Raw genomic sequence first — 20,933 nt, forward strand, 5'->3', positions numbered from 1 at the left:
GTCCCAGATGGAATATTCATAAGACTGTCTCTCAGGGAGCTCTAATTGCTCCCTTCACATTTGCACATGTGATGACTAACAACTGGAAACATGAAAAAGATCAATGAATTTTAAGGATTCTTTGAAATTCAGATACAATGCCCATCCATTGTGACCGTATTTGGGATCAAAGCAATAACTGTATCTAGTCTACAGATGTCAAAGCTAAATTATACATTATAGTGATCTTTATTTACTTAAAAAAAAAGGGAAATAATCAAGTATCTATGCATGTATTAAAATTGTTGAAGCAGAGAATTTATAATCATGCTATTGAAGTTGTACACATTCCGATCTTTAAAACCAATTTTGCCAGCGAAGGTGGCATGTTCCGTATAATTAACATTTGACTAAAAGCCATTTCTACTTTCCATTTTGGCAAATGGGACTAGTTTTGTTTGACAAACCTGGTCGACATGGACAAGTTGGGACCAAAAGGTCTGTTTCTGTGCCATATGACTCTATTTTGAAATGTAGTGAAGATAGTTATCTCAAACAGCACAAAGTAAGGGCATGAATTTCCATGGTTGTCCAAACGTACTGAATCCCTCTCTTTGTAGTGATGTCACTTGAGGCCAAAATGTCTGCTCATCATCAGAGACCACCACAACCACAGGACCAGGACACCCTCTCTCATACTGGGAGAGGGGGACATAAGACTACTACTGCACCAGAACAAGCCTGAAAGAGATGAAGGTCCCAAGAGGCATTTCAGAGAAAGAGAAAGCAATGAACTCGGCTGCAGTCTGCTATTTACAGAAATCAAGAGGTATGACGATCTCTCCTGCAGGTCTTTTGTCCCACTAAGTGGTTCCATGTGATGATACAAAGCTGCGAAATAAGACGAAAAGCTCCTGCTACCCATAAGTACATAAATACAGCAGTCAGGGAAAGGTGACCAGAGGTGATATTTATAGGAAATCCAGTTCAAGGTGAAAAATGTAAAGGCCTTCTCATCCAATTGTGTTTTTTTTCTGCCATTTCCCCTCCAGTTCTGAGCAAGATAATGGATGGAAAACCAATGCACGCTATTTAATCTTAATTCCTGCATTTTTCACTTTCAGTTGCCATCTTTTATATTCATCGACATTCAAGTCATCATGCTTCATAAAGTAAAGCTTTGGTTACAGTATTTCAAATATAACAGTGCTTAAATTACAAAATAGAAGGTGAAAGTGCAATACCTTGATACCCTTACATTATAAATACAGTGTTCAGTGAAATGGATAACCCAGTGTTTCATAATCGAATTTGAACACAATTTTGTAGTGTGGATTAACATCAAGTGAAAGTAGGATTGAAAATGGCAGTCTCAAGTTGACCTATAACCTTAAAAGCCAGTCTAGAAAATAAACCTTCAAGTCAGCAATATAGCCTCAATTTGACCATTCATTTTGTCACTGAAGGATCACGGTAATTTGCAGCTTTCATCTCTTTGGAATATTGAGCAACTGTGTAATAAGGTGAATCGACTGACTTGACAAGTCGTACTGTCATGTGTGCACTTTCATGGTAACTGGGAGGTAATAACCCTTGCACAGCATGCCAAAATTATATCTTATGCATTGCATACAGGATCATAATCTCAGAGAAAGATAGGAGAATAAATAACATACCTAGTACAGACAGTCCAAGAATGCCTATGTTCCTCTCTCCTCTGTCAGGCAGATTGTTCACCAAGCATTGGTATGTCCCTGTGTCTGACAGTTGTGTATTATTAATGAAGATGGAGGCACTTGTGCTTGGCATAGTGACAACAAATCCGACACGGGAATTAAACTGGGTGGCTCCACTAATTACCTGGCCGCCCTGGTACAAAATTACCTGTGACAGAAAAAGAAGAAATAGAATATGTTGCTTTTAATTTATTGTGACCATTGACCAATTCTAAAATACAACACAGTGTCACATGCATTTACTTCATTTTTATCTTATTAGAACACCTGAGTTTTTCACATGGAATAGATTATCAAGAGAGCTATGCACCTGTGTGTTTGTACAGGTTTCAGCAACACAAGAGGTCCTATAGTGCTTCACCTGATCAATGTTAATTTGAGGTGCCCAGAGAAGATATGTTTATTTACAATCAAATGACATTTTAACAATTTTACAATTTCTTCAATCTTCTTAATTATCAGAGAATGTACAGGTTCTGTAATTGTACAAATTCCTTTCAGGCACTTCGACTGAAATTTTGGTATCAAAATTACCTTATCTTTGTTACTGGAGCGAAACCAGATGATGTTTAATGTACAGCATAGACAATGGTTTTTAATGGAAGCTGGTCACATCTCATCTAAAGGCGACATGTTATAGTTATTGTCTCTAAACTCATGATGCTGAATATTAAATACCCATGATTAAGGTATTTTTGCCTGGTGATGACATTTAAAATGGTTGGATGGGGGATCTAAGATGGCGGAGATCTGAGAAGATCGCACTGCAGAGCTTCGCATTGCAGCAGGAGCAGAACGGTCCTAGCTTGGGGCATTGGAAAGATTATGGAGCCCCAAGAAACATTTAAAAATTGACTTACCTGTATTTTCAGCTGTCCAGAAATGCCTAAAAAGGGAGGAGGAGCATCCGAGGCCGGGCCTGCAGCAGCCTCAGAGCTGATTACTCTCCAGGACCTGGTGAACCAGCTCTCGAAATCTCGCGAGATGTTGGGGAAACAGATTGAAGAGAAGCTGGCTCCAGTCTCTCTCATGCTGCAGAAGCAGGAGATGCAGCTGGGACACCTGGAGAAGAGGATGGATGAGGTGGAGCATAGGGTCACAGTGGTGGAAGCTGATGCCAGTTCATCCAAGGATGAGATCCAAGCCCTGAAGATGCAGGTTCATAATTTGCGTGACAGTGGATGATATTGAAAACAAGGGCAGAAGAAAAAACATTTGGATCATTGGTCTGCCCAAGGGTAAGGAAGGTGAGCGGCCTGCAGAATTTGTTGAAGGTTGGCTTCCGAAATTCCTTGACTTGGAGACTGGCATGAGAGGATTGAAGATAGAGCGGGCTCACCGGGTCGCAGCACGGATGTCGGGTCTGGGTCAACGCCCTCGTCCTTTCCTGGTACCGTTCCATCATTACCGGGATAAGGAGTGAGTCATGGAGGCTTCGAGACTCCAGGGGAAGGACCCAAAGGCCCTAATTTACGAGGGGTCTAAGATCATGCTTTTTCAGGACTTCTCAGCGGCGGCGATCCAGAAACGAAAATCGTATGATGGTGTCAAGAGAAGACTGAGGGAGCTTGGGATTCAGTACTCCCTGAGATATCCAGCAGTGCTTCGGATCATCTTAGATGGATCCATGCATCTCTTTGACACATCGGAGAAGGCAAGAGACTTAGTGGACAAACTAACCTAATTTAAACAATTGTAGTGTGTATAAATATTGTTGCTTGGGTGTGCGTTTATCATTCTGTAAAAGAAATGGAGGAAATCCGGTTTTGAGCTTTGTTTTTCCCCTTTTTGTTCCTCTATTGATTATAATTTGGTTCAAACCATGTCTGGCGGTGGTTAAGATGTACATTTTAAATTTCTAAGCTATGACATACCAAAGGATGGGTGGGGTATTTATTCCCCCTTTTTTTATAAAATTTTATTTATTCATATTGATATTCTATAGGGTGTTTATTCTTTTTAGCTTGTGCTTGCGATGCGGCTCTAGCTGGGAGAAGTGAAGGTGGTTGAGATGGTTAGATGCCTATTTATGGGCAGTTCGGGATGGGTAGTTGCCCCTTCCGGGCAGGGGGTGAGTTCCCCGACTCAGTGCTATTGGCGCTTTATATGTTGATTTGTTTTCTGGTTTTTGTTGTTTTTTATTTCTAATAATTTTGTATGTTTGTTAAGTGTAGTGCTTTTAGTCCACCAAATGTAAAAACTACATAAACTATGTGACACTAAGGCTCAGCAATTTGTGGTTCAGGTTCCTCCTCTCTGGAATTTAAATGTAATTGCAGAAGATTATGGCTAATGATTCGATTAAATGGTGTACCTGGAATATCAAGGGAAGTCACTCACCAATCAAGAGGGAGAAGGTACTCTTGAGTCTTAGAAAGGAGAAGGTGGATATTGCTTTGTTACAGGCGACATATTTGGATGACAAGGAGCATCTGAAATTACAGCAGAATGGCTTTGACTGAGTTTATTTTTCATCATTTAATACCAGAAGTAGGGGAGTGGCAATATTGGTTAGGAAAAATCTCTCATTTAAATTATTGGAATGTATTAAGGATACATATGGGAGGTTTGTAATTCTTAAAACCTTGATAAATGGGGAAGAATATGGTGTTTTAAATGTTTATTGTCCCCCAGCTCATCCTCTTAAATTCTTGGTAGATGCTTTTTCTAAACTGATAATTCTCAACTCGCGGCATATCATTATAGGGGGAGTTTTTAACTGCCTCATGGACTCCACAGTAGACAAGTTGCCTAAAGGTCCCTCAATACCCTCTGCACAAACTAAACAGCTATTGGGTCTGTGTGGGGAATTAGGGTTGGTGGACGTCTGGAGGTGTCTCCACCCTACAGGTAGGGATTTCACGTTTTTCTCTAATCCGCATAGATGTCACACGAGGATTCTTTTTTTTTCTGACCCCTGTGGTAACCCTGGATCTGGTGGCATCGTGTACGATTGGTAATATTGCCATCTCTGATCATGCTCCAATGTACCTCATGGTTAAGATTAAGGATGTTACAGTGGATTCAAGGTACTGGCAAATGGACCCCTTTATTCTCATGGACAGCAAGTTTGTGGAGTATTTCTCTAGGGAATTTTGGGCATTCCTAGCCATCAACATAGGCTCGATTGATAGCTCACCTGTTCTCTGGGAAACTGCCAAAGCTTATGCCAGGGGTTAGTTATTTCATATTCCACCAGTTGGAAGTGGCAGAAGGGTGAGCAGCAACACCTCCTTGAAGCACGGTTGAAGGCAGCCGAGAAGGCCTATTTTGACAGCCCTTGTTGGTCAAACTACAGAGAATTACGACACTGCGGTCTGCACTAAATTCTGTGCTCATGCAGACGGCAAATAAGGAGCTGGCTTTTGCAAAGCAAAGGTGAAACGAGCATGGTGACAAGCCAGGCAAATACTTAGCATACCTTGCCAGAAAGAGAAGCGCCCCACAAACCATTACAGCGATTAGGTAGGGGTCTGGGAACCTAACATGTGGTTATAAAAAGATTAATGTGGCGTTCCAGAGATTCTACTCTAAGTTATACCAGTCTGAGAATTGTGAGGAGGGGCAGGCCAAATGGAATCTTTTTTTAGAGATCTGAAACTCCCGGGTGTGACTCCCGAACAACGGTCCTTTCTCAATGTCCCATTATCAGAGCAAGAAGTGCAGGAAGCTGTGAGGCAGCTTCAGAGTGGAAAGGCACCTGGTCCCTGATGGACTTCCCAGTGAATTCTATAAGGAAATTATAAGTATACTGTCAGGCCCGATGCTGAATATGTTTAATGATTCATACAGTCATGATTGTCTCCCACCATCTCGGAGAGAGGCCAATATTTCACTTATCCTTAAAAAAGGGAAGGATCCGGAAGACTGTGCTTCATACAAGCCCATCTCGCTCTTAAATGTGGACTTTAAGATCCTCTCTAAGGCTCTTGCGTTAAGGCTGGAGACTGTGTTATCCTCTATTATTAAAGAGGATCAATCTGGCTTCATAAAGGGTCGCAGATCCCCCAATAACGTTAGGAGGCTGCTTAACGTAATTCAAGCATGCCAACAGCAGTCAATACAGGGATTGGTGATTTCTTTAGATGCAGAGAAGGCATTTGACCGAGTTGAGTGGCCGTACCTTTTCTATACTCTAGACCGGTTTGGTCTGGGTGAAGTTTACTTAAGATGGGTAAAGGTTCTCTACAGTGTACCTCTCGCTGCGGTCATTACCAACGGGGTACGATCAAGCAATTTTAATATTGAACCGTTGGCAGAGGCCATTCGTGGGGATCTCAATATATCAGCTCCAGAAGTGGGGTCAAAATTACATAAGATCTCACTATATGAAGACGATGTTCTAATTTTCTTGACAAATCCAGCACTTTCAGTGCCTTGCCTGATACAATGCATTCACGCGTTTGGCGCTTTTTCAGGGTATAAGATTAATTTTGCTAAATCAGAGGCTATGCCTATGGGTGGTCTTACGAAAGAGTTGGCTCTTGAGAGTGACTATAGATTCCCATTTAGATGGTCACAGGGGGGTTTTGTGTATTTGGACATATTCATTACTCCAGTTCTGGATTGGCTGTTCAAAACCAATTTTACTCAATTATTTTAAAAAAATTAAACAAGATCTCCAAAGATGGGAGGCACTTCCGGTCTCGTGGTTGGGTCGGATAGCGCTTATTAAGATGAATATTCTCCCTTGTTTGCTATACCCTATACGGATGTTCCCCCTGATTTTCAATAAACAAACACTCAGGAGACTGAACAGTTGGTTCAGCTTCTTTATCTGTCACTGTAAACGGCCCTTCATTAAATTAGCCAAACTGCAGTGGCCTCACAGATTTGGGGGAGTAGACCTTCCGGACATTAAAAATTACCAATTAAGCTCGCTTTTGACCTGCGTAAGTGATTGGGTTTGTGGGGATCCTCTTTCAATATGGCTAGATGTCGAAGCCTCCCAGGCAAGGTGCCCCCTTACCAGTTTGCTGTTTTTGGACAAGGTGAGGACAGTTAGGGAATATTGCCATAACCCAATAGTCATCAATACTGTTAAAGCATGGAGGGCAACTCGGCAGAGTGAAGGTAATATTGGCAAAACATCTTTGTTTACAACTTTAGTGGGTATGCAGAGTTTTCAATCGGGTATGATAGATTTAGGATTTAAACGTTGGGCAGTTAGGGGTGTGTCTTGCATGGGTGATTGGTTTGAGGGAGATGTAATGATGTCCTTCGATCAGTTCGTACGGAAGTAAGAGTTACCTAATAGAGACCTCTTTCGTTTTTTTTCAAGTGAGAGATTTTATTCAAAAAAAACCACACTTTTGACTGATCCCTACAAATCTGACATAGAATGAGGGGCACTAAGGGCTAAGAGTACACTCCCTGTCAGTACTTTATATCACCAGTTGGTGGGTGCCACCTCAGATGAGTCTGATCGACTCTGCAAGATGTGGGAAAGAGAGCTGGGTGTTGAAGTTTCTTCAGAGGCATGGGAGGATATTTGGGAGAATGCAAGGAAGATATCAATTTGCAATAGGACCCATGCTTTACAGTTGAAGATTCTCCACAGAGTCCACTTAGCCCCAGACCATTTGTCAAAATTTAAACCAGGGGTATCTTCAGCATGTCCCAAGTGCAAGGTCTGTACGGGTACTCTTACCCATTGTCTTTGGTCTTGTGACAGGCTTCAAACATATTGGAGTGCTGTAGCGGGTGCAATGGAGAGGATTTTGGGTGTAGCGGTGGAGAAGGACCCTATTTCTCACCTTTTGGGCCTACCTATTGTATTTCCTGCAGATGCGCATAAGAAAAAGCTTTTCAATATTCTTACGTTCTGTGCAAGGAAGAATATCTTGCTCGGTTGGATATCCCAAAACCCTCCTGGCCTGTCGGGTTGGCGGAAGATTGTTATGGAGCCTATTCCCCTGGACTTTCTCACAAATATGGTACACCACAAAACTGAGAATTTTTACAAAACATGGCAACCCTTTTTGAAATACCTGGACACAGAATTATCTGCCACACTAACAAGGGCTTTTATATAGCCGTAGCGATTGTGTTTCATGAGTCCAATATCCAGGGAGGAGGAACTGTGAATGTATGAGTGTTGTTTGGCTGGGCTGAGTTATCACTATTTATTTGTTTGTTGTTAGGTATTTATTTATTTAGTTAAATAGCCAGTTTAGGGTTTTTTTTAATTTTATATTTCTCTATATGTTTATACATTCATACAGGAGGGTGGGTTGGGGAATTTTTTTTATTATTTGGGTTTAATTTTGTACTATTTTTGTACTGTTTTGAATTGCATTGTTTTGTATTTGTTGTAATATTTAAAAATCTATTTTTTCTTAATAAGATATATTATATTAAAGAAATGGTTGATGCCCAGCCAGTCATCTGCCCACTCACCCCAAGCTTGCCCCATAATAGTGAGGGTGGGCATGTTCCAGAAGCAGCATCCCAAACCTCATACAATATGCAAGCAAATAATCAATAATAACTGAAGTTGCTAAAAGCACAACTAACCCCAATAACCCATGACAAAATATAGCTGTGCAAGTAGCTCTTTTCCATTTTTAAGAAAAGCACTGACACAAACAAAGCTGAGAAGATGGTGCACTTCTTCAGAGGGTGCACTGGGTGCATCAAGGCCCAACCCCAAATCCTCAGATTCCCCTCTACTCGTCCTTCTGCACTGTCTGCATAATCAAACCTGGTCTCCAGCCCTTCTCACCGCTCCACAGGTTCCAGGCTTCCTCCTCACTAACCATAGTCTTCATAATAATACACTTCTGACTCCTGAAAGCCTGAACACCATCTACAAGGAACAAGTCAGGAGCGTGATGGAATATTCTTCAACTGCCTGGATGGGTGCAGCTCCAACAACATTTAAGAAGCCTGACACCACCCAGGGCATCCACTCTGCTTGACTGGCATCATGTATGCAACTATTTGCCTCCCCCTCTTCACCACCACGCTCAATAACAGTGTGTACAATCTAGAAAATGCATAGCAGAAATTCACTAAAGATCCTTAAGACATCTTCCAAATCCACCAGCGCTTCCATCTAAAAGGACAAGGGCAGCATACACATGGGAACATCACCACCTGCAAGTTCCCCAAGCCACTCACCACCCTGACTTGGAAATATATTGCCAGTCGTTCACTGTCACTAGGTACAAATCCTGGAATTTCCTCTGTCACAGTATTGTGAATATCTCCACACTTAAGTATCTCTAATAGTTCAGAAGGCCAAGACTCGAAGATATGAGCTATAGGGAAAAGCTGAATAGCTAGAGCTTTTTTCCCCTGGAGTATCGGAGGCTGAGAGGTGACCTTATAAAGGTTTTTAAAATCATGAGGGATATGGATAGTGAGAGTAGCCAAGGTCTTTTTCCTAGGTATAAGGAGAATAGTCCAAAACTCGAGAGCATAGTTTTAAAGTGAGAAGGGAAAGATTTAAAAAGGGCTTGAGAGGTAACTTTTTCATGCGGAGGATGGTGCATGTATTGAACGAGCTCCCAGAATGAAGGAGTACAATTGTAGCATTTAAAAGGCATCTGAATGGGTATATGAATAAGGAGGGCTCAGAAAAATGTGGACCAAATAGTGGCAATGGGACTCGGTCATATTGGACTGTCTGGTTGGTGCAAAGTTGGACCAAAGGGTCTGTTTTCATGCTATATAACTCTATTATTCTAAGGGAGCTCACCATCACCTTCACACACGCACCTAGAGATGGGCAATTATTGATGACTCAACCAACAGCACTCACACTCCATGACTGAATAGAAAAAGTGTATCATTTCTGCACAAAGGGAGTGACTAAAATTCATCAGATCAAATGATACCAGGCTGTTTCAAAAACAGCAAAATAATTTTTGAATGACAAGATTGTTTTTTCTGATAGAAATAATGTGCAGATAGGCAGTTTTCAAACTTACTATAACATCGAGAATGCACCAGTGTGTAAGTACAATATGTTTATTAATGACAGCAAATGGGTTTCAATCCCAATTAAGTACTGATGGTTTGATTTACACTTTGCTTAACTCTTGCCCCATGATAATTTATTTTCACTTTTGCATTCTTCAACTTGAGTAAGGAAGGTAGGACACACAGTATAAGGATTCAGGAAGGTGTCTTATTACCTCTGGATGACCCATGGAGAAAAGGATGTTTATTTAAAAAGGCACTTAAATATTCTCACATAGTAAAGGCACACTTTGGGCTGTTAAGTCATGCTTAGACTTCATAAACTTATGATAATTAAGCCTCATAATTGTCATTGCAAACAACAAATATTTGTCAAGAGTTCAGGCTTTACCTCATTGCTAAAATCACTGACATAACTCCATTAGTTAAACAATGCTCTAAATTACATCATTAATCTGCACATAGTGTGAATTCAGATTCAGTTTGAATCATAACTCATTATTCAACCATCAACTCTGAATTAATTGTGACTTGACATTAAATGGCCATATCATGCAGACATAACAGGGTAGTTGCTGAAACAAATGATTCAGAGAGAACACAGGGTAACAGCTTCAGAAGAGGAGACAACCATTTAGGTTAGAAATAAGGAGAAATGTCTTCACTGAAAGGGTTGTGAATCTTCTGAATTCTCTTTCTAGAGAGATAGGGCTGTTTATATATTCAGAAAGGAGGTCATTTGATTTTTGGGTACTGTGGGATCAAAGGGTACTGTGGGGATATTACAGGAGAATGGAGTTGAGATGGAGATCAGGCATAAATGACTATGGAAGCTGAAAACGGCCAAGTGGCCTACATCAGTCCTTAATTCTTATGATGTTTGGTCCCACACATGCCTAGAAAAAACATAGGAAGCAAACTTAATTGAGGGCATGGTGCTCAATCATCATAAAGACAAAAAGCAGAAAACTGTGGATATGGGATACCTGAAAAAAAAAAATCAGCCAGTCAACCTGGATCGCAGAGAGAACCAGAGTTAAAATTTGATGTCCTCTCATTGAGGCTTATTTTTGATTTTCTTTGCAATTGCATGCAAACCAATAAGCCAACTTTTCCACAGCATAACATATGCTCCCGCAACTGGTACAGGTATGTTCCTAATATCTTGTGTTACATTCTTCACTTCAGCGCAAATGTATCAAACATGACAAGGATTGGTCAAACAATAATGCAGTTTTAGTTGCATTTTGAAGAAAAGTTGTATTGGACTTGAGCATTAACTGGTTTCTCTCTTCACAGATGCTGCCGACCTGAGTTTTGCCAACATGTTGTTTTTGTTTCAGATTTCCCACTTCCATCATATTTTGCTCTAATATTAACGTAATTTGTTTACTTGAAGGTATACTATAAACAGATAAAGTTAACTGGAAGATTAAGTGCAGCATGTCTAATATCTGCTCCAGCTGGTTGTAGAGTGAACACAAGTCAGGAGTCTGATAAATCACATCCAATTGAGGCAGTAATTATGATATAATTGTTTTAAGATACATATCCTTCAAAGCACACATACCTCGAGAGCGCCATCTGACTCCTCCTCACCCGATTGAAACAAACTGACTTAAGGAAAAGCCAAAGCAAGCAAGCTGGAAAAAGGTGTGAACTGAAAAAGGACCCTGTTAAGTAGCATCAGTTGTTTTCAATGTGGGAAATAATCTTCAAACTCGGTAGATAAGGGGATCTTGTGGCCCAGCGAGTGATTGTGCCTATCTCTGAGCCAGGAGGACCAGGTTCAAATCGCACCTGTTCCAGAGGTGTATGACTGGTTCATTAGAAAGCAAGAGCTGAAAATGTGTTGCTGGAAAAGCGCAGCAGGTCAGGCAGCATCCAGGGAACAGGAGAATCGACGTTTCGGGCATAAGCCCTTCTTCAGGAATGAGGAAAGTTTGTCCAGCAGGAGCGTTTCAGAGAACACCTCTGGGACACCCGGACCAACCAACCCAACCACCCTGTGGCTCAACATTTCAATTCCCCCTCCCACTCCACCAAGGATATGCAGGTCTTTGGACTCCTCCATCGCCAGACCACAACAAAACGACGGTTGGAGGAAGAGCGCCTCATCTTCTGCCTAGGAACCCTCCAACCACAAGGGATGAACTCGGATTTCACCAGTTTCCTCATTTCCCCTCCCCCCACCTTGTCTCAGTCAAATCCATCGAATTCAGCACCGCCTTCCTAACCTGCAAACTTCTTCCCGACCTCTCCGCCCCCACCCCAGTCTGACCTATCACCCTCACCTTGACCTCTTTCCACCTATCACATTTCCGACACCCTCCCCCAAGTCCCTCCTCCCTACCTTTTATCTTAGCCTGCTGGACAAACTTTCCTCATTCCTGAAGAAGGGCTAATGCCCGAAACGTCGATTCTCCTGTTCCCTGGATGCTGCCTGACCTGCTGTGCTTTTCCAGCAACACATTTTCAGCTCTGATCTCCAGCATCTGCAGACCTCACTTTCTCCTCATTAGAAAGCAAATCAAACTCAATACATGGAGACCTTACAGCAGATGGGAGAAGCAATTTAAGACTCCTCCCCCATCCACTGGAAAAAACCAACCCTTGTTTTCTTGCACTAGCTAATTCATTTCTGATATATCGGCATGAACCACACCACGGAAAACCATAGTGATTGGAATGACCAACACTTGACCTGAGGACTCATAAGAAACAATGATGACTGAATTGCAACAGTTTTTAGTCTATGGTGACGATGGGATAATTATAGTCAATGCACCACAATTTTCCAATAAGCTGGCAACTACATGTGAATCCCTGACATTGACACAGGGATTGAATATTCCACTCAAAGTTTTGCCATGTAGGTTTTGTTGAAAGGGAAGGTTTATTATGCATTGTCCAACATAAGCTTTGCTTCTGATCTGTGGACACCTGAGGCGATGAAGAAAGAATGTAGTGTCCAACTCACTTCCTACATTACTAAATTATAACAGTACAAAGCACTTCTACTGCTAGTTGGCATGATGAATTCAGTATTGCAGGTGGCAACATTAATACAGAAGAGGAACAAGTGACAATGAAAATGAAGTAATCAAAAGTATGCTGCCCATAGGTCAAGCTTTAGACCTCCTTCAACTGCACATTTCAACAATGGGATCTCAACCAGCCTGCCTGCAAAGTTTAATATCTGAGCCCTATTATTTCATATAATTACCTGTGCAAGTTCCAAGATCCTTAAAAGTCTGGAAGATATTATGGGGGCCAGAACATTCAACTGTGCAGTGATGTTTAGTAGAATGGGAACACTAGTAAAAGGAAGTAGCCTCCCAAGAACCCCTGTGATCAACAATCCTAATTGCAGTCTCTTTGTGATCTCAACTAATGTTGAGTCTATTAAATCAATACCTTGGATTCAAACCTACAGCAGGGTCTTTTATTCAACCTAATATATTGGGAGACCAGATTGAGAGCCAGAATGCAATATTTCAATAATTTAATTGACATAACCATGGAGTTTTCTCACAGTATACATGAAATTCACTCAAATATTAGTCCCCTTTCAGCACATCCAACCTTTTTCCCTCCAAAATCCCTTGAACTACTCCCAATTCTGGCCACTTGCAAATTAATAATTTGTTTTGCTCCACCAAAGATAACCAGCTTTAAGTGATGAGCTCTAAAATTCCACTTCTCTATCCCCTTTTAAAGGCACTCGAGAGCTACTTCTTGACCATGCTTTGATCACCTGATCCAATGTGTCCCGATGTTGATTGCATTTCACATTTTGTTCGACTCGGCTGTGAAGTGCCACGCCTTTAGAGGAATGCTGCTGTTGCAGTACAGGATGTTAAACCAGCAGTCGTTCAATCAGATCTGCTCAGTTCCAACAGACCTACAACCATACTTCCTTTGCTCAGTCAAAAACTAATGAGATTCAACACCAGGAGATATTCATCACACACTTCTACGTACAATCCACAGTACTGGAGACAATCAAATGAGTAAACTGTATTTCTGCTACCTTTTGACTATTAACCTACAATCAGGTTGAAAATAGCAAAGGAGTAGCTTTGTATCTGTGATAGTGGAGGTAGTTCGTAAGCTAGCTCAGCAGGAATCATCACAACTTTACACAGCTGAGCAGAACAGGCAGCTACATTAACAACTCATTGAATAGAGCTAGTTGACAGATTCTTCCAGTCCATAATTTGATGTCAGCAGGAATTACTTCAGGTTCAGTATGGCACTTACAGAGGGGACACAGCACAAACAGGTCATTTGGCCCAACCAGTTCACATTCCAGCATTTATGCTTCACTCAAACTGCCTTCCATTTTTTCACATGTGAAGCCAAAGACTTTGTTGATTTTGAAGGTTCCTAGGAGCCCATAAAACAGCTCTGGAAAACAAAGAATTTTCTGAACTCTAAAATCCCTAATTGACTGCTGCATTAATTCATTCGTTCGGTTATTTACACACACACAAATACACACACCCCTACCTGCTCTGGGTCAAGCCACAAATGGCAGAGAGATAACAGTTCAACCAAATTCCTGTTGATACCATGGGGCTCTTTTTGCACTTACATGGATGGCCCTTGACAACCATCTCGAATAGTTGAGTGCATTGGAAGACACCCTGGTGATTTTAAAGACCAGGAAATTCTTCTGGGGAGGACAAACAGCCAAAGGTCATGGTCCACAATGGTGTTAGTGACACAGATGGAAAGGAGGATAGATCCTGCAATCAGAACCTGGGGATCTTGACAGAAAGTTAGTAAACCGTTCCAATCTCTGAATTACCTCACTTAGATATGTCACTGAGTGCATGAAACAGGAGAATAAGGCAACTGAAAGGATGACTTGAAAGGTGGTGCAGAAGGAAGGGCTTTACATTCCTACCAGGCTGGGACTACATTTGGGGGAAATGGCACCTGTGTGCATCATTTGCATTGCATCTCAATTGAAAAAGAATCTGAGCATCTTTTAGGGCATTTTGATAGTGCTATTGGAAAAGGTTTAAACTAAATCAGCAGGAATCTGGGACCCAGTAGAGAATGTTTGAAAGTAATACCAGGGTACATGAAATGCAGGGATCGCAGATAGCCCTGGAACAAAGAATAGTAAGTTAATTGGTGGAATTGGCATAAAGGAGAAAGTAATCGCCCAAATCAAGGTTACACCTACAACAAATTCCATCTAGAAGCGTAAGAATGCAAGTTATCCAGGAATACCAGCACTTGCAAGGTTCCCTCCAAGCCCTTCATCATCCTGACTTAGAAATATATGGCGATAATTCAGTCAGTCAAAATCCTGGAACTTCCTTTTTAATGGGACTGTAGATGTTCTTCCACCAAATGAACAGCAGCGGATCAAGAAGGCACTGCATCATCACCTTCCCAATTATGGGAAACTAAGGATGGACAATAAATTCCGGCTCAGTCAGTGATGCTCAAACTTGGCATAGACATGAATGCGCAGACCATCATTCATAAGATTGGTTTGTTGTATTATGATGCTATAGCAATCATGGAGATCTGGCTGAAGGAAGAACAAGTGTAAGTGGTAAATATTCCTAGTTATAAGGTATTCAGAAAAGATAGGAAAACAATGAAAAGGAAAGTTGGTATTATTGGCTAAAGAAAGCATTGTAGTTCTAGAAAAAAAGAATGTTTCAGCATGTTCAAGGGCATATTCCTTCACTCTTGCTAAATTGACTAAGAAGCATCCATTGCTTGACGCAAACTACAAGGCCACATACTAGTGCAAACGGGTACAGGAACCAATATGCCAGGAAATTACCGAAGCTACATCATAGAGTAGCTCTAATGGGGAACTTTAGTTACCTGTATAAAGTCTGATAAGTGGTAGCATAAGGGGCAGCAAGGAACAAGCATTCCTGGATTGTGTCCAGGAGAGCACCTAGTGTCCAATCCAACAAGAAAGGAGATATTGCTGGATCCGGCTCTAGGGAATGACATGGGCAAAATAGATGAAGTAAGAAATGGGAACTTGTGGATGACTTATTGCATCATAAGTTTCAGTATGATGGTAGAAAGTTACATTGGTCAGTGAGAGTGTGGCAGAATTGTGCTGTATTGCAATGAATGCCATAAAGCACAGAAGTGCTCAAAGATTACAGATTATCAGAGCCGCACTGGATAAAACCAATCACTTGCAACACCTTGGATAAAACCAAGGTGTTGCCGGGCTAGCTTTGTGCGTGTGTGGCAGCAAGTTGTAAAGTGCAACTTGGAAAAGGCAAGGCCACTACCATAAAGCATGAGAATAGTCCAAAACAACTTGTAGCCCATAAAAATTACAAACAAGTTTGAAACTCAGGATTGTCACAAAGGAGTAAAAACATTTTGAATGTCTACTTCCTCAAACTCTCAAGATAGAAGTACCATACCTTCTTCAAACAAAGGGGAATAAAAAGAAAGTCTCACCCATGACCTGACCATTCCTGAAGAAGGGCTTATGCCCGAAACATCGATTCTCCTGTTCCCTGGATGCTGCCTGACCTGCTGCGCTTTTCCAGCAACACATTTTCATAACACTCTATAGACTGCCAAAACTATAATTGAAAGGTTGATGCATATTCTAGTCACTATCACACAGTATTCTTTTATATTGCTTTAGCCAGATGCATAAAGCTTTGGTTATCCTAAAATATTTTGAAGAAATTCTATAAACTGAAAGTGCCTTCATTTCTGGTTGGCAGTGCATACATTTTCATGGTTGAAAGGATTTCAAAAGGGAACAAGGTAATAATAGAGTTCTCAGTTAAATAAACTTACGCTGGAGTCAAGCTGTGCCATTTGGAACACATTGCATAAAAGAATACCATTCGAGGCACTTTTGCAAAGCAAGCAGAGTCGCAAAATACATTGTGTAATGTAGTCAATTCATTTCGCTACAATAAGGTTGACCAGGTGTAATTTGTTCATCTGTAGATTGCATGACCAAAAGGAAATCTGGGATCATTTGCAATGATTCACCTGGCTTTATGGAATTTGTTTTATTTATAATGTCTTTGAGATGTGTAAACCAAGAAAAGCGGTATTCATAGTCCATAATGAGGTCTTGAGGACTTTACAATTCAAAAATGCAGAGCTGAACAAAATTGCATACAGGTTAGTTGATAGCTCTCTTCCCTGAAGAGTGGTTACACCAGTTGGTTCTTCAACCATTTAGCCAGTAACTTTTAAACTTATTTTCTGTTGCCAGCTCACAATTCAACATTATATCTTTCCATGTAAGTTTATGAATTTTCAATCTGCAGGCTAACACACTGACCAGTAAGCTCTCACCATCATTTGGATCTATCTTGCCAAACTGATCTTGTGACTCGGCTTGCTTCACAAATGGCCCTTTAGCGATGTTCCTTTAAAATGCTTATAATTTAACAGCTTGTATGATTGTCAAAGACAATTTGTCAACAAGATCCAAAAGGGCAAGCTAAAAACTTAGCTGCTCAACTGGAAAAGAAAAACAGAGGCATTGACCTCGAAGAAAATCGAACCCAGAAACCTCTGAATCACGGATTTCCTTTGCCTGATGTCAGTTTCAACTGGACCTCAAAATATCCAGTACGAAATGTCAAACATGAAAAATAACCAATCATACAGAAGTATTCTCTCAGTCAGCAAAACAGGTAATAAATCACACAGAATTCTTTACTTTGAATTATAATTTGTAAAGAGAAACATACATGATTGGGACATACACAAGATTAAACAGGATTTTATTTTGTTATAATGGTAAAATTTGGCATTCCACAAATATAAAATTAGATTTTATTTTTAAGCATCAATGAGGTTGCTCAGCAGTAAATACAAATTTGATTTTAATTTAAAAATAGTGGCATCTCAATCATTAAGTGAAATGTTTTTCCAATGGTTAACACAGCATGGTTACGAGCACTAAAGGGCAAATTTAAATGGGTGACTACTTGGAGTCTCTGGGGGTACATCAACTGCTTACCTAATTGAAACATATGAGATTCTTAGGGGACCTGACAAGGTAGATGTGGAAAGGTTGTCTCCTCTCATGGAAAAGTCGAGGACCAGAGAATATAATCTCAGAATTAGGGGTCACCGTTTGCAACAGAGATGAGGCAGAATCTCTTCTATCAGAGGGCAGTGAATCTATACATTCTGTAATCACAGACGGCCAGAGAAGTTGTATTGTTATGTATACTGAAGGCGGAGATATATGGATTTTTAAATCAATAAGGCAATCAAATGTTATGGGGAAAAGGAAGGAAAATCATGATGTAACTTGTGTCTTTAAGAGGATAACTAGACTAGCCCTGAAGTAATTGAATGGCAGAGCAGACTCAATGGGCTGAATGGCCTGCTTTTGTTGCTTTGTCTTTTGGTCAATAGGAAGTGTAAAAGTCATGGAAAAAGTACAGACTCAGAATTGCTGACAATTTTAGAAGAATAACAATGGCATGTTAGACAGGTTCATACTTGTTACTGGTGTAAAATCTAGACCCAAAGACATTGTTTTTGCCAAAAAAAACTCCATCAGGTCCACCTAAGACCACTGAAAAATTATCACAGCCTAACTTGTAGGATGAGCAATTTTTCAATAATTGATGATACTGAAATCGAACATGTAATTAGTTTATATTCAGTTTGAGCGTGGTTAATAGTTAAATGATTTTCTTCTAACAGAAACCATTTAGTTCAGATCAATGGTTGATGGTTTCATTGCTTTATGATTTAGGCTAATGAAATCAAACTTTTTGAGTGAGCATAACTTGTCTCTTGTGCATAACCTATGCTTTAAAATGCAAAATGGTTTAGGTTAGAGCAAAGTTGCTAATATGGCAATGGACATATACATGTATGTGTACATATATTAAAAACATTAGAATTAGGGTTCAGTTATGAATTCTGTAGTCATGAAGTTGTTGTGAATAGTTTGGATGCATTAATTAGAAAGTTCAAGATCATAGTTAAGCACTGGAAGGCGAGATCATACATATTAAGCAGACATACAAACTGATGTCATCCTATCTTGGTAGAGGATTGGGACAAGCTGTAACTAACAAGAGTTGAACTTATAAGATGATTGACAAGTGAAAGAATGAATCTAAGTAGAAAGTGATATCACAAAGGGGCCCACTACTTCTAAAGAAATCAATGAAAAATAGTCAGACACAACCTAGCCAACCCAAGACTGACCATGACCTGTTAATGCATGACTTTACCAGTTTATGTATCACCTGGCTAATTAAGAATTGGATCATGCATTATGTGGACAAATCAGCATTCAAAGACATCTCTAACAACAGAGTTCCCCCTCATGGTGCACTCTCTCCATGTGGTGCCTGGAGTTCCCAAAATACACAAAAGTTATATCCCTCTAAGATGATGCATATCTTATTTATGCCTGGTTCTGCACAACACAAATTGGTCAAATGGTTAAGCAAATTAGCACAACCAGTTCTGGGCACGTTTTCCACATCCACAGTAAAGGATTTCCCCTTCTCCATAAAGATCATACAGGTTACGCATATTGATAGCCATGCTGTGCCCATTTGCTCTTTTGACTTTGCTAGCCTATTCACTAATATACTGCCACTGGAGCCATTGACGGCTGCACCACAGAGTACATCATGGCAATCTAGGTGTCCAACCATTGCCTGAATCTCATACTCTAATCCGGAGATATAAAGCAGTCAAACAAGTCAGTCACTTCCCTTGGCACACTACTTGAGAAGTCTACTAACCTTGTCCTATCTATAGCAATTCCATCTTCACTGGTCAATATACAGGGGAACCTCCCGAACATGATAGGTGGGCACTATTTCATTCGGATAATCGATTATTTGGTTAATCAATTAAATGCCTTTCCTCTGGGGCTCAGAGTTTTTAAAGTCTGCTCCTCCTTCAGGAGACTGCAGCAGCACAGTGTGCGAGGCCCCGCCCCCAATCCTGTGCAACACCTCCCCCCGCCCCCAACCCTGTGCAACAACCCCCCCACCCCAAACTCCATAAAACACTGCCCCCCGCCCGTCCCCAACCCCATACACACTCACCTCCTTTCCCGGGCAGTTGGACTGGACACCAACAAGACTGCTGCAGTTGCCTTTGTGGGGTAAGTCTCCAAATAGCACACACACGCAGCCACACACACAAATTTTTACTGCAACCTTTTGACATGGTCAACCTTTGCCCTGTACAGGACAATGTTGGAGAGATTATGTGGGGAAGTGGGGTTTAGGGTACACCCCTGTGTAGAACACTGGGGAAAGTGTAGGGAGAGAGAAAGGGCGGGCAGTCAGTCATTTGGAGACGATGCCTGTTTAATCATTGTAAACAAAAGACGCAATCACTGCTGGAAACACAACTTTGATGTAATATTTCCATTGGGACCTCGAGATATCCTTCAGGTAATCTGATTTTCGGATAATTGGTTTTCGGATAATCGAGAGTCCTCTGTACTCACAAATTCCTACAGTTCCCCAAGTTGCAAGATTAGTCTCATCAGCATTCTCATAAATAGGGTCTGTGACATTTGCCCACTGTACAAGCTGGATGACAAGCAAGCATGAACACACCAATTTATAAAAACAACAATTTTATGGACCAACCTGTTCTGGCTGATTGGCGTTTGAGAGAGGTGTCACAGTCCAGATGATGTTCAGTTGATTTAGAGCAGCGTTTGTAATGAAAGTACATGGCAGTTCGGCTGTTTCACCTCGGGCAACCTGCACACTCTTGCTACTCATAGTAACTTCTAATGACTCCACCCAACCTGCCAAGAAAAGGTTAATAATATTGAACGGGTACAATAAAAACTAATACCGTTGATATAATTGATAAACAAGTTATTCTTGGACATAGTATGACTTGTGTGATGCAATCTTAGTGAGCTTTGCATATAGAGTGTACAAACTGAATTAAAATCCATGGTCTGTGTGTAATTTGATCAAGGTGATCAGATAATGCCAGAGCCTGACAATTGTGAATTACGAATATTGCATTAATCCCGCAAGCGTGCTACAGAATGGAACCTGTTACCTTAATAATCGATAAAGGACAAGGCTATTTCTCATCAGGAATTTTTACAAGCTGGCCTTGCTTCACAATAGCAGATAACCTGAAAGAACTGAAAATAGTTTTGCACTCATTCCACTCCACAATAATGGTTTAATTTTTCAATGGATAATCCATTTTTTATAGCATACAAGGGGGTAAATAATTTGAAAATAATTCACTCTTTCAGATGTTAACGAACTCTCAGCAATTTTCCATCACAGATCA

General features: G+C 40.8%; 1 protein-coding gene across 4 annotated transcripts in view; it reads right to left on the bottom strand.

Annotated features, from left to right (window-relative positions):
- Nucleotides 1–20,933, bottom strand: part of igsf11 (immunoglobulin superfamily member 11) — a 207,964-nt gene that overhangs the window by 53,116 nt on the left and 133,915 nt on the right. For all 4 annotated transcript variants that reach the window (XM_087992881.1, XM_087992880.1, XM_087992879.1 and 1 more), the window contains 2 exons: nt 20,261–20,424; nt 1,656–1,863 (listed from right to left, as the gene is read on the bottom strand). In XM_087992881.1, coding sequence (XP_087849007.1) covers nt 1,656–1,863; nt 20,261–20,398 — 346 coding nt within the window. In that variant the 5' untranslated portion in view covers nt 20,399–20,424. The remainder of the gene's footprint in view (nt 1–1,655; nt 1,864–20,260; nt 20,425–20,933) is intronic.

Source organism: Chiloscyllium plagiosum, unplaced genomic scaffold, assembly GCF_037043375.1.
Source record: "Chiloscyllium plagiosum isolate Xiang-an unplaced genomic scaffold, Cpla_swu_hap1 HiC_scaffold_12, whole genome shotgun sequence".
NCBI classification, from domain to species: domain Eukaryota; kingdom Metazoa; phylum Chordata; class Chondrichthyes; order Orectolobiformes; family Hemiscylliidae; genus Chiloscyllium; species Chiloscyllium plagiosum.